General features: G+C 54.2%; 1 protein-coding gene across 1 annotated transcript in view; it reads left to right on the forward strand.

Annotated features, from left to right (window-relative positions):
• Window positions 1-12,336, forward strand: part of CUX1 (cut like homeobox 1) — a 262,345-nt gene extending 250,009 nt beyond the window's left edge. The window contains exons 15-23 of the mRNA XM_082068464.1: window positions 1,057-1,193; window positions 1,646-1,712; window positions 2,830-2,942; window positions 3,563-3,679; window positions 6,044-6,127; window positions 6,503-6,559; window positions 8,855-8,935; window positions 10,184-10,248; window positions 10,552-12,336. Coding sequence (XP_081924590.1) covers window positions 1,057-1,193; window positions 1,646-1,712; window positions 2,830-2,942; window positions 3,563-3,679; window positions 6,044-6,127; window positions 6,503-6,559; window positions 8,855-8,935; window positions 10,184-10,248; window positions 10,552-10,612 — 782 coding nt within the window. The 3' untranslated portion in view covers window positions 10,613-12,336. The remainder of the gene's footprint in view (window positions 1-1,056; window positions 1,194-1,645; window positions 1,713-2,829; window positions 2,943-3,562; window positions 3,680-6,043; window positions 6,128-6,502; window positions 6,560-8,854; window positions 8,936-10,183; window positions 10,249-10,551) is intronic.
• The last annotated feature ends 1,062 nt before the right edge of the window (window positions 12,337-13,398 follow it).

Genomic DNA, 13,398 nt, shown 5'->3' on the forward strand with positions numbered 1-13,398 from the left:
CTGGAGCAGCTGGGACCTGAGCTTTCACCCACCTGGAAATCCAGGCAGAGAGGGATGTATCCTGCATCCCCGCAGCAGGGAGCTGCAAAACGCAGGGGATGAGCCTTGAGCTGAGCAGGATTTTTCAAGCCGGCAGAGGCCCAGACGTTGCTGGCAATGAGGGAGAAAAGGTGAAACAAGCAGATTTCTGCTGCAGGGCATGGCTCCTGCTTGCTGACGCTCTGTGTTTCAGGATGGATTTGCAAACGGAGCGGGGAGCTCGCCCCGCGGTGCTGGTCCTGTGCCGCTCGCTGTAGCTGCGTTTTGGCCCCGGTGTGTCTCTCCCTTGCTTCACATCTGGGCCGGGGTTATATGAGGGGAACGAGAGGCTTTTGTTTTGCTCCTGGAGCATTCCAACAAGCGCCTGTTGTGGTTTAGGGTGTGGGTTTTACTCTGGGGGGGGCAACTGGAAAGAAGGCTCGTTTGTTGAAAATTGGCCAAGCGGGGATGCCGGGGGCTGTGCAGCCTCTCCCAGTGCCGGGGGGCAGGATCGGTCCCACCTTAGCCCCTCCTGGGAGATGTCCCCCACCCCAATCCAACTGCCCAGTACCTGTCTGTCCCAAACCTGTGTCCCATAGCCCACCTCCATCACACCTTTGCTGTGCAAACCAGACCTGGGGATCAGTTGGGGGGCTCATCTCTCTGCAGGTCCCCCCACTCTGCCCAGACAAGATGCTGCCAGGTACTCCTGGGTCACCAACAAACATTTGAAGCAGCCGTGCTGGTGCAAGCAGCTGCCACTCACATTGCTGCCAGCGCTGGGATGTGACACTGGTCCTGCCTGGGGACGGCTGCCCACCCTGGGACATCACCCAGGTGGGCTGGACCCCTGGTCACTTCTCCCTGGAGCAGAGCAGGGATTGCTGGCAGGGTCCCAGAAATAAGGAAGAAACAGGGTTGCTGCATGTGAGTTGGTTTTAGTGCTCCAGGTGGAGATTTCTTGCATTTTGGTGTCCCCTTGGCCCAAAATTCAGGATTTGGGCCACCCCCGGTGACGGCCCCGTCTCTGTTTTCCAGTGCGCTGTGCGGAGCTGCAGATCCAGCTGACGGAGGCCGTGTCCACGCTGGCCGGCCAGAAGGAGCTCGTGGCCAAGCTGGAGCACGACCTCAGCACCATCCAAGCCCTGTCCGCCGTGCATCGCCCGGAGGCGGAGGTAACGCCCAGCGTTGGGCAGGGAACGCTCAAAGTGGCCCCAGGGGTTGATCATCACTGATGGAGGGGCCAATGCCAGCTGGGGTTTGTCCTATTACCTCCTCTTTTTTTTTTATTATTATTTTTTTCTCTCGTTTTTCATTCTTTCTCACAACGCACCCAGCAGAGAGTGGCATCGTGCCTATGCAATGGGATGGTGGTGGCATGGGGTGGGAGATGGTAGTGGCATCTAGTGACCGTTCAGCCCTTCTCCTTCCCAGTTAAAGGGTGGGATTTGTTGCTGAACACCATCTTCTCCATGTTGTCTCAGGCAAATCCTTGCAGAGTGCCAGTTTGGCAGTGATGCTTCCGACAAGGCTGTGGGTGCCAGGGCAGTAGCAGGACTCAGGAGGGGTTTGCTTGACCAGGCACCTTCAGACGGGGGGAAACAATTCCTTTGCTTTTGTTGTTCAGGGTGCGGCCGTGCCCAGCCTGGAGAAGATACCTGAGCCCATCAAGGAGGCCACAGCGCTGTTTTATGGTGAGAGGCAGGGGCTGTGCCCTGAGGTGCTGGCAGGGACATCCCGGTGGCGTGGGCAGGGGGGTCACCTTTCTGGGGATGGTGGCGTGAGGATGCTCCTAAGCAGGCGCAGACATCGCCTGCTCAACGTGTCCTTCCCTGGGGCCAGGGGTGGGTTTTCGGTGCTGGGTTTGCTGGTCCTGCAGCTGCTCACAGCGGGCACATGCTGGTCCCAGCTCCGTGCTGAGCTGCTGAACCCAGACTGAACCAAACACCCTGCGCTTAACTCCTGCCCTTCCCGCACCAAACCCCCTCCACGGCCAACGAGCTAAATATTTCCTTTACGTTGGCTCCTGTGCCGAGGTCTGGAAGAGAAAATGAATCAAACAAATAACAACACTTGGCTCCTCTGGAAGAAAGCCCACTTCCTTTCCTTTTTTATTTTTTTTGTTGTTGTTTTCTGTTTTGAAAGGTTTTGAAAACACACGATAAACAATATCACAGCAACAGTCCCACCAAGCCAAACAACCTGCAGCCACGCATCCTGTGCTATGAATAGCTCCTCTGTGCAGCCGGTTGAGTCATGGCCCTGGGGACCTTTTGCTCCTCGGCCACCAACACTGGGAGGGATGGCTGCAGCCCCCCCAGCACCTGCACACCCCAATTGTGGGGAGCAGCCGTGTGAGGCACCCAAAAGTGGGGTTCCTGGGCACAGCAAGGTGGTGATGGCTGCGGGTGAGTCCATGTTGCAATAGCTGTGCACAGGAGTTTCTCTGCCTGGGTGCCCCACCGTCCCACGGTGTTGGCGGGGGGACCTCCAGCAGCCCTGCTGTTTTCGGGGTGGATAGTGGGCATCTTCTGGGTTGTAATGGTGGGAGATGTGCCAGGGGAGGGTCAGGTTGGACATGAGGAGAAGTTTCTTCACCCAGCGGGTGCTGGACACTGAACAGGCTCCCCAGGGAGGTGTCACAGCCCCAACCTGACAGTGTTCAAGAAGAGACTGGACAACGTCCTCAGACTCACGGTGTGACCTGTGGGGTGTCCTGTGCAGGGACAGGAGCTGGACTCGATGAGCCTTGTGGGTCCTTCCAACTGAAGACACTCTATGATTGTACGATTCTGTGTCTCATGTCCGCAGGTCACTCGCCGTCCCCCGGCACCTCGTTCCCCGAGGGGCAGGTGGACTCACTCCTCTCCATCATCTCCAGCCAGAGGGAACGTTTCCGGGCCAGGAACCAGGAGCTGGAGGGGGTATGCTGGGTGGGGAGGGCAGCTGCAGGACTGCAGCTTGGAGCTGGCTGCTTTAATGTCCTGCGGGGAGTTTATTATCAGCACCACTGCACACAAGAGAAAAATATCATATATTCTGCAGTTATCAGGGCCAAAGCCTCCCCCAGCCCATCGGCGCTGCTCCAGTTCAAGGACAGATCTAAATCCCCGTCGCCTTGTGGGTGCGCTTGGCCGTCTAGCACAGCATTTGGGTGCACACAGGGAATGTGGTTTAGAGTAAAAACCCAATAGCTCTGCAAATTGAAGTACAGCTCAAAACAACCTCTTCAAAGCCAGGAGGTTGGTTTTGCATCCCCCCCCGGGGGCCGGGTCTCAGCCCAAAGCCACCTGCAGCCACCACAGCTGCCCCAGCCCATATCCAGCCATGGAGAGATCGGGTTCGTTGATGGTTCAGTTCTGGGGGTCCTGTTCTGCAGCAGCTGTGACAGTTTTAATTTGGGAGCAATTTTAATTTAAAGCTGGGGGATTTTTAATTACTGAGAGGCTACTGAACCCCAGCTGTCCCCCATTCTGCCTCCCCCGTGGTTAGATCCCATCCTGTCCCCGTCCTCGCTGCTCATGGCCCCTGTGCCCCCGTGCAGGAGAACCGCATGATGCAGCACACGGTGCAGGCTCTGCAGAGCGAGCTGGACAACCTGAGAGCCGACAACATCAAGCTCTACGAGAAGATCAAGTTCCTCCAGAGCTACCCGGGCCGGGTGAGTGGCTGTTTGTCTGTCTGTCTGTCCTCCAGCTGGGTTCACACAGACAAACAGACCCCAAACACAGACAGTTGCCCTCTGTGTACAAGAGCAATGGGGAAACTGCACGTTACTCACATGCACCTTGCATGGAAGTTGGAAAATGGGAGATAATTGGGGTGAAGAAGAGTCCAGAGCTCTGCCTAGAGGAGCAATGGTCAATTTGAACTGTGCTGAGGGGTGTCTAGCATCTTTAATGCCAGAAGCTCAAATTTCCTCCCTGAAAAAGCTGCTACAAACCCTTTTGATGCTCACAGCCGGCAGCCTGATGCTCCAGCAGGCAAGCTGCGGATGCTCCTGCCCAACCAGGCAGCAAGTGGTTAAATCGGGACCTCCTGCAATAAATCCCTGCAGTCAGAGCCTGAAAAATAATTCATCTTGTCATACCTATGCGCATTCCCCGCCACCCTGAATTTCTTGTGGCCAGCAGAGAGAGCTGCCTTGCTTCATGTTCTCCTGGGCCAGGGCCCCAAAAGAGCAGAAACAAGCCCAAAACCTTCCCAGTAATCCCAGTAACACCAGGAGGAGGCTGGAGACCTCTCTGGAACCTGCTCTGCTCCTGCTGTGTCCCTGGGAGGTTTCATCCCTGGAAATCCCTGGGGCTTTCGCAAGTGGGTCAGGCTGATGCCTTGGGAGCTTTAAACTGCAGCTGCTTCCTCGGTCAGAGCTGGGCTATCGCGACCTTGGGCCTTCCTGGTCACTGCAGAAGTGACAATAACTGGGGAGGGACAGGGGTTGAAGCGCCGGCTCCTCGCCCTGCCTGCCCTGCCATCCTCCAGCTGCTGGCTGGACTGAATCTGTTCTATTGATGGATATTTTAATAGTGTTTGGGGATGGGAAACTCCTGCCGTCGTGAAGGACCTTATTTGGTCCTTTTATTTATGTCTCGGTGATGACACTGGGTTGGCCCCTCTGACATTTTTGCCCGTTTCTCCCGCGGAAGATCATATCCATGTTTGTCTGAATGCCATTCACATGACCTAAAGAGCAAAAGCCTTCGACGCAGCAGCACGGGGGATTGCATAATTCACCCCCTAATCGGGCATGTGACACGTTAAAAATAATCATCAAAGATCATTCAATAAGGCCAGGCCGTAGTGAATTCATCGCCCCTAAATTGGGAGCTGGTCTCATCGCTGGCTCCCGGCCGCGCGGTGACCCGGGGATCGGATTGCGGTGTGTAAGGGCATATTTGCTAAAGGTCTGTGTGCCGCGGGGTTTACCCGCCGCGGAACGGGACCAGCGGGCTGGACAAGCTGCAGCACGTAGGAACGGGTCCAGAAAGCCCCGGGTAAATGTCAGCATCACCACGCTGGTGGGGCCGAGCTGGAGAAGACACGGTGCTAGGAACAGGGGAGCTCGTGTCTGTCTCTGGGGCTCGCACCGGGCTGTGACTGCGCCTGGTGACGGCACATGCCATTTCCAGGCTGGGTTTGGGTAGAAACAATGCGGAATCTGCACTTCTCGTGTCCTGCAGGGGTAGTGTTGGAGAAAGGAGGAGCAGGGATGTGCAGGATGCAGGAGCATCCTCAGGGCTTGCCACCGAGGTGATGCTGCAGGAGGGGAACCTCTGTCCCCGGAGGAGTTTAAAACCCAGCCCGTCTGAACCAACTTAAATCTTCCACTCCTTTCAAGGAGTTTCCTTCATTTTCCTTGCCCCGTGCCCAGCTAATAACAGCTGTAGGTTTAAACAATTACAGGGTGTTTCAAAAAGATGGACCCGATTTCAAAGCAGTATATTTCACAACAGCAACATGTTACAATTACACGAAAATTTACAAATGGTTTAATGGGGCATTTAGCGGTAATCATTTGAAACTCTATGCCCTGCCACTTCAAGTGGTAAGAGTTTCATTCATGGGCAGTTCGGGGTTGCAGAGACACAGTGATTTCAAATTGGGTCCATCTCTTTGAAACACTGTATTTCCTCCTCCTAAACTGCTCTCTCCCTCCTACCTGACCCAGCAGCAAAGGAATTCAGGGTGGGATTTGCACTATCCCAGGCATTTCCAGATGAGATCTCTGGGGTGACAAGGATGACCATTATTTCATAGAAAGGGCAAAAAATAGGGGGACATGGGTGGGGTCCCTGTGGAAGAAAAGACTTTGTTAAATAGCCCCTGTAGTGCTGCTCCTTTTTGAAGGTGATGGATCATGTCAGCCCTGGGCTGTGCCGCTCCATCCTTTGGGGGTCATTTCTTCCAAATGAGCAGCTCGGAGGGGTTTCTGGCCCTTTGCTAGGTGTCCATAAACCACTTACATGGGGGGACAGGTACCAGAGCTCCGCTGTCCCCCATTTCTCACCTTCTCTTTGCTCCGCAGGGCGGCAGCAGGGACGACACGGAGCAGCGCTACTCCTCCCAGTACGAAGAGCGCCTGGACCCCTTCTCCTCCTTCAGCAGGAAGGTAGGAAAAGGTTTCGAAGCTACAGTCCACGAGGAGGCTGCATTTGCTTGGTTCTGGTTTTGCTTGCAAGGTGGTCTGGGTTTGTGAAAGGGAAGGAGCAGCCAGAAAGTGAAACCCCTCGGGGAAATTATTTTGTCACCCAGGTGAAATCCAGGGGCAGCACTCTGAAAGCATAAAACACGCTCAAATGCCATTCACTTAAAATGTAAAAATTAAAAATAAAAAATAAGTCATTGTGCCCATGTGATGTTCCCTGTGGCTGTGTGTATATGGGGAGCGGGAGCATCCCGGGGCACAGAGCTCCTTCCCTGATTTGCAAACCCTAAATGAGCCTTTTGAGCCTTGAAATCACCTTCTGGTACCGTTTACTTGCAGGAGCGCCAGCGCAAGTACCTGAGCCTCAGTCCCTGGGATAAGGCCACGCTGAGCATGGTGAGTGGGCTGCCCCCGGGGTTTTTTAGCAGGGTGCCATGCCGGGGCCACGCTGGGGCTGTCTTTAGGAGAAATCACTTTCCTCCCTTGCCCGTCCCTTTCCCCCCTCAATCCCACCACATCCCAGGGGCTCCTGGCCGGAGCGGGTGACCCAGCCCCAACCCAGTGAGCAATGCCACAGGCCAGTGTCAGGGCACGGCCAAGGAGCTTGGGGACAGCGTGTGGCTCAGCGGATCACCATGAACCGCTGTCTTCCTTCCAAAAAAGCATCGGGGACAGTATCGGGGAGCTGCCATTGGTGCAGCAGCAGAGGGTCCTCTCCTGAGCTGTGGTGGGCAGCAGAGCTACCGCTGCCACCGCGGGCTTTGGCTGCCATCTCTTTGGGATGAATGCTGCTTTCTGAGCTAAAAATGTTGTTATTCAGAAGATCAGACTCATATTTTAATCTGTGACATTAGCAGCAGGCTCAGGTTTTGGCTGAGTTAACCCCTGAGTAGCCAGCAGAACAGAGGTTAATGTGGGACCACTGGTCTGCAACAACCGCAGAATACAGAAGTATCTTGTAATAAAGGCAAAGTTGTCATTTGCATAAAAACCAAGCAAATGCCAACATGAATATGGATTGGGTGGCGTGCCAGCACCACGGAGAATTAATGAAAGGCATTTACAAAAAAACTGACTTAGGGGAGTTATTCCTTGGGAATATTTAAGAACATAATCTTGTTTGTTACAGCAGCCTCCGCCGTGGCCATGAATAGCAAAGAAGATTTCAGCCCAGAATTGGTTTGGTGGGAGATCTGTGGGTTTTAATGCCAGCTTTGGAAAGCCTGCGTGGTGGTTTGGGGAATGTGCTTATGTCCATAATGAATCCCTAGCTTGTACAGCAGGAATAAAAAGTTGCTCTGTAGGAAGGTGGGATCCATGCTTCTAAGCTGCTTTTCTAGGCTGTGGTTACTCCTGACTTTGGGTCTTTTGAAGGGATGGACATGAAGATTTTCCCATCAGGACCCCAGTATCCAGGGCCAGATGGGCTCAGACATTATCAGGGTCTTGCTGGTGTTCAGTGGCCCCTCCAAAATGAGGGGTTGGAGCGGGACACAGCCCAGCCCTACAGGGTTTCTGGGACCCACTGAGCTCAGACCTCATAGAATCATAGAATTTAGGTTAGAAAAGACCCTCAGGATCATAGCGTCCAACCATAACTAAGTGTAGCACTAAACCATGTCCCTAAGAACCTCGGTCTCTGTGGGCTGGCACAGGGCTGGAAAAGGTGAAGGGTGGATCTTTCAGGATAGACTTTGCAGAGCCAGAGAAACGGGTAAACCAGCAGACCAGGGCACTGGTGACGTTTTGAAGATGCTCAAAGAATTCTCTTTGCAGCCACACTCCATAATCCCCCAGGGCAACGTCCATCTGGCAGCCCCTGCTCTGGGGGGGTTTGCTGTAGCCCAGGCGGTGCTGTTTGCCTTCCCAAGGGCCATCAATGCGCCTCCACCTCGACCTTCCCTTAAATGCAGATATCTGTGACAAGTAGGCAGGGCAGCAGGGCAAGCTGTGGGACCTCGGGGACCTGCCCGGGCCACCAGCTCCAGCCACAAGCCTCCCCCACGCACCAGGAGAGGCTTTTACTGGGAGAGCAGCTGGAGCTCCAGCACGCAGCTCCCCTCAAATCAATAGCCCAAAAAGTGCCAGGGCGCTTGAGAGGCTGCACCGTCCGGCTACGAAATTGTCCTCGGCATCATTCCTGGGGTCCCGCAGCGGAGCTGGGGTGCAGGCAGGGCTGTGCGGCAGAGCCAGCTTTCGGGGACACGGCACAGTGTCTGCTCAGCCGCCCCGCCGAGGGAACGCTGCAAATCGCAAGTTCTTTGAGTTCACAAATTAAAAAATCCGTGAGACTTAATTACTGCCGGTGTTTCTCTCCGCAGCGGCGCCGAGCTGCAGGCAGGCACTGAGTCAGGGCTGGCACCGGGGGAGAAAACTGGGGGAAAATGGGCTCAGAACAACCCCCTGAGAGAGTTTTCAGTGGGGGGAACCCCGCAGTTCACAGTCCTGAATTCACCTTGATTTGGGCGATTTTGGGCTGAGAGCATAGGCACTTGTGATAGTCACCTTGAAGAGCGCCTGTTCGGAGATGGGCACGGATGGGTGGCAAAGCATCCTGTCTCATGTGTTTACATAGGGTCCAGCACAAACAGGACACCTCAGCCAGGGTTTCTCCAAGCCTGTGTGTGGGGAGGGCTGGTTTCCACTGACCCCCCCCTTAAAATGGGATTTTCTGTTCTCCTCTTGCTGCAGGGGAGGCTCATCCTGTCCAACAAGACAGCTCGTACCGTTGCCTTCTTCTACACCCTGTTCCTGCACTGCCTCGTCTTTCTGGTAAGCACGGGGGCCACAGGGGGACGGGTGCCTCAATAAATGTCAGCAAGCATCCCATCCAGAGGGGATCTTTGCATCTTTAAGATATTATGCCAAGTGAGTGTGTTGCAGCCATACTGGCTCATCACCAGCTCCGGAGGCACAGGGAGCACGAGCAGCACGGCTCAGCAGGGTCACATACGTGTCATGGTGCAAACTCCTCCTATATGCTTGCACAGTTTCTAGGAGTTTATTTATCATTTCAGGGGAAAGGAAAAAAATAATCATCAATAATTAAACGATGAAACAAGATGAAAGACAAATCAGAACAATATTTCCATCCTCCTCTCAAAGTAAAACCGACTTTGTGTTATTTTGGTGAGGAAAGGAGCAAAGAAAATAAAAAGTTAAACATCATTAAATTTTAAAGCTCTAACAACAACAACAAAAAATCCTGAAATTCATAAATATTACATGGCTGGAATGATCTTTCTTCATCTAGACACAAAAGGGCCTGAAATGCAGCACCCAGCGCTGCCTGGGCTGGGCACACACCATGTGTCGGACTGGGGACCAGCCAAACCCGGCTCCTCCATCCCCACCTGGGATCAAAGTCTTTGCCACTAATGCTGAGAAACAGCACGGCCTTCACCCCTTCCCGCCCACTGCCTCCTGCCTGTTGGGATTGCAATTAACCCTAATTTGGAGGCCAGCTGAAGGCTGTTTGTGGAATTAGAGTATTTCCCGGGTGCCAAGATAACAACAGCTTGTGAATCCCCAAGGCTTTGATGCACCAGCCTGGGATGGGGGGTTTCTTCCTCTTCCTAAAATGTCCCCAACTCCTTGTGCCACAGCTTTGACATGGAAACCCAGTGGCACAGAGGGAAAAAGGAGCTGAACAAAGACCCTCCTGAAGCCTGTACCAAAACCATGTCTCCATCCGTGTGCAGCCTCGAGCGCGCCCACCTTGCCCCAAACCACCGCAGCTGCGGCAGCACCGGACTGGCAAAAATAACCCCAGGGAAAGGTCATCCTGACCTTCTTGAGGGCAACCCATGAAACATACACTGGTAACACAGGGCTGTGAAACAGGTTTCACCCAGAGCATCACTTTAGGTCTCTGCTTGATGTGTGAAAGCCACAGGCGCCTGCAGAACACAGGCAGGGATTTTGCTGTTGGCCGCGGGGACGGGCTGGCACAGCGGTGGCACAAGCTGCTGTGGGAGCAGGCGGAGGAAAGCAGGGCTGATTGCATTTCTTGTTTTGCAGGTGCTCTACAAAACGGCCTGGAGCGAGAGCGTGGGACGGGACTGCGCTGCGTACTGCGCCAAGAAGTGGGTGTGAGGACGGGCTGGCTCAGCCCGGGCTCGGGAGCATCATCCGCCTCGGTTCAGTGGATGGAGCATGGTGCTTTGCAGCAGTTTTTTTGGATGCTGCTTGATGCACCTCTATCCTGGAGATGAGGGTGGTTAATTGGGTTTTAAATCCTTGATCCAATGAGGATGGGGGGTGGGAAAGGTGGACAGAGCAAGGCAACCACCTCTCTTCAGTTGGGTGTTTTTCAAATCCCTTCCATCTTGGCCACTGGCGTGCTTCAGACCTTGCTGTGAGTTAACATGGCTTTGCCTTTTCCCCAGGTATGCCGACCACGTCCACAAGTTCCACGAGAACGGGGACGCAGGTGACATGTGGCAGTGACGGCTGGACATGGCCCCGCTGGCGCTGGCTCTCCTTTCGTCCCGCATCAGGATTTGTCCCATCGCTCCCTGCCAATCGCTTTCACTATCGCTTAACTTTCCGCTTCGTAGGATGGAGGCAATGATCGTGCCCCGCTCCCACCCTTGGAAATCAAAAGCCTCAGCTAATGGAGAGTTGTTTTGCAGCATTTCCAGCGCTCCCTCCCTCCCTGGAGGAGGCTGCAGTGATGCCCATGTCCTCCTGATGTCCCGGGGAGCTCAGTTTTTACCAAAATACATGGAAAATGCAAGACAAGAGGCACACCTCTTAGATGTGATCTCTCTTTCCATCCTTTTTAAAATCCAGTGAGACACTGAATGGACTAAATTTAACCAGAAATGGGGTGGGGGGGGGGAACCAACCTCCCGAATTTGCATTTTCAAATGTCGTGATATTTGAGAATTCCTATTTTGCTCCAGTTTATTGAATTGTGAGAAGGCAAGTGGTCCTGCCGGGCTCTGCCAGAGCGAGCGAGACAGCGGCAGATAAAAACCAGCCATCCCCTTCAGCACGTCCCCTTCTCGCTGCCTCTGCAGTCCCATGAAGCTGTTGCTCGGCTCTGGGCTCCATCTGAGGGGCTTCTGGGGACCTCCTGCTGCTCCTGTTCCCTGACCGCTGAGCACCAGCAGATGCTCTGCTTGAGCCGGAGCCCTGGGCTTGAAAACAGCCCAGTTAGGTCAGACTTAATGGGCGTGAAGGGAGGTGTTGGTCAGGACTGATCTCACGGGGACGCTCTCCTCGCTTAGATGGTTCTGCCGAGCGTTGGTTGCTCTTCTGGGTGTGATGGCTTCACCGAATACCAGGCAGTACCTGCTTCGGATGGGGCTTTACTTGCCTCATAGTTGATCTGCTCAACATTTGATCCTTGCAGGAAACCACAAGTCAAATGGATGAATTGCTGGTGGCGGGTGTGCTGGGTGATGATTTGGGTTGATTTGGGGAGACAGAGGTGACAGCAGAAGCTCTGATTAAAAAGACCCAGTCCCGGCACCCCCCCATCCCTGTCTCGGCTCACTGTGACCGCGTGGTGCAGGAAGATATTAGCTTGTTAGCACGGCCCTCAATTAAAATTCCCCTCCAAAGACAGGAGAATAGTGTTGCTTCCAATTAATATTTCATTGCAGATTCAGATCTGTTCACATTCACGCTGCTGGGAAGCCAGAGCCTCTGACGGAGCGTGCAGGCAGCGATAGGCTTCACATCTGCCACGGGCAGCCCGCGTTTATTTATAGGAGCTGTGGCCCGTGGCTAAATGTAAAATACTCATAAAGTGAAGGGAGGGATAAACCCCAAGGGACCAAGCTGCACCTGTCCCGCTTGGCGCGGGGTAACGCGAGCCAGCCCGGAAGGGAGGCACCGCGGGGTGAGATGCCCGCGGGGGTTTGGGGTGATGCTGCCGTGTGCCGGGGACTCCTCCATACACTGATCGACTTCGGATGTGGAGGAGATGAGCTTTTGCTGTCTGAAATCTGTAGCTCAGAAACGTGATCCGGGGAAGGCTGGGATGCTTGTTGAGGCTTTGTTGGGGAAGGTTAAATTTGCTTTTTTTAGAAGCTGTGTGTGGTGTCTTGGAATTGCAAAACTTCTGCAGCTATTCACACTTGTACTCTTCATAAATGACTTAAAATAGATGTTGAGCTCTGCGGGACAAGTGATAAAATAAACTTAGACATGCATTGACCGGGTGCTTTTGTGCTTTGCTTCCTTTTTTTTTTTTTTGACTTTTGATATTAAACAACTGAGAAATGTCCTGCTCGAATCCAAGGGCAGAGTGTGCAGCTAATTTTAGAAACCCATTACAGCAGCTAAAGGCACTGGTGTCTCGCAGCGCCGGGAAGGGCGAGACCTCTGTCCCCACGTGCCGGAGCTGTTGTCCCGGCTGCCGGTGAACACCGGTGTCCCACGGGCCAGGCTCCCAGCGAAGGAGAGACCTGAGCACAGGCAGCCTCCAAAACCAGAGATATTCTATATATCCCCACGAGGCTGTCGATACAGGCACTAAGGTTGAATGGTGTAAATTTGCCTGGCATTTGCATGATCCCTCCCTTCCTCATCCTCCCTTTTTTTCTTGCTTTCCCAGCACCAGGGGACCCTGAAAGCCCCAGCTGCTTTGCAGGCTCTGACTTTGTGTTTTAGGCACAGCTTCCTTCTGCCAAGGGGGTTTGGAGGGAGCTGTGTCCCCGCTGCAAGGGGCTGAAGAGCAGAGGCTGTGCCGGAGCTTTTGCAGCCCCCCGGGATGCCCAGGTCTTACTGGACCCCTGTCCCTGGAGCTGCTGGGCTTTGTCCCTCGGGCAGAGCCGTCACCTCCTTCCATGCAAAATAAAAACTAACAAATTCACCAATTTGCCTCAAAATCCCTCCTGGGGAGAGTGGGTGTTAGATGTGGGGTGTTGTTTTCTCTGTTTTGCAGATTCCAGCAACTCCTACTGCTGTTGCATGGACCCGCATCTCCTGCCATCCCCCGATGCCATCCGGGTGTCCCAAAGAGCAAACAACCGCTGCTCCCGAGAGTGCAGCTTTGGCTGCCAAAACCCTCTGACCCGAGGCAGGGGAAGCCCGAGCTGGGGAGGGCTCTGGGTCCCTCGGCTGGCCGGCACCTCGGCCAAGTTTTCGGAGCTGCTTTCTGGAGACGTGCTGGAGGCAAAGGGCTCGGGCAGCACACAGCGCAGCATCGCTGGTAGCGCCGAGCCAAGACCCGCTTCCCCTCTGAAAAAAACAAGGCAGCAGGTCAGTTATAGGAAGCAGGA

Source organism: Streptopelia decaocto (assembly GCF_964273445.1).
Source record: "Streptopelia decaocto genome assembly, chromosome: 18".
NCBI classification, from domain to species: Eukaryota; Metazoa; Chordata; class Aves; order Columbiformes; family Columbidae; genus Streptopelia; species Streptopelia decaocto.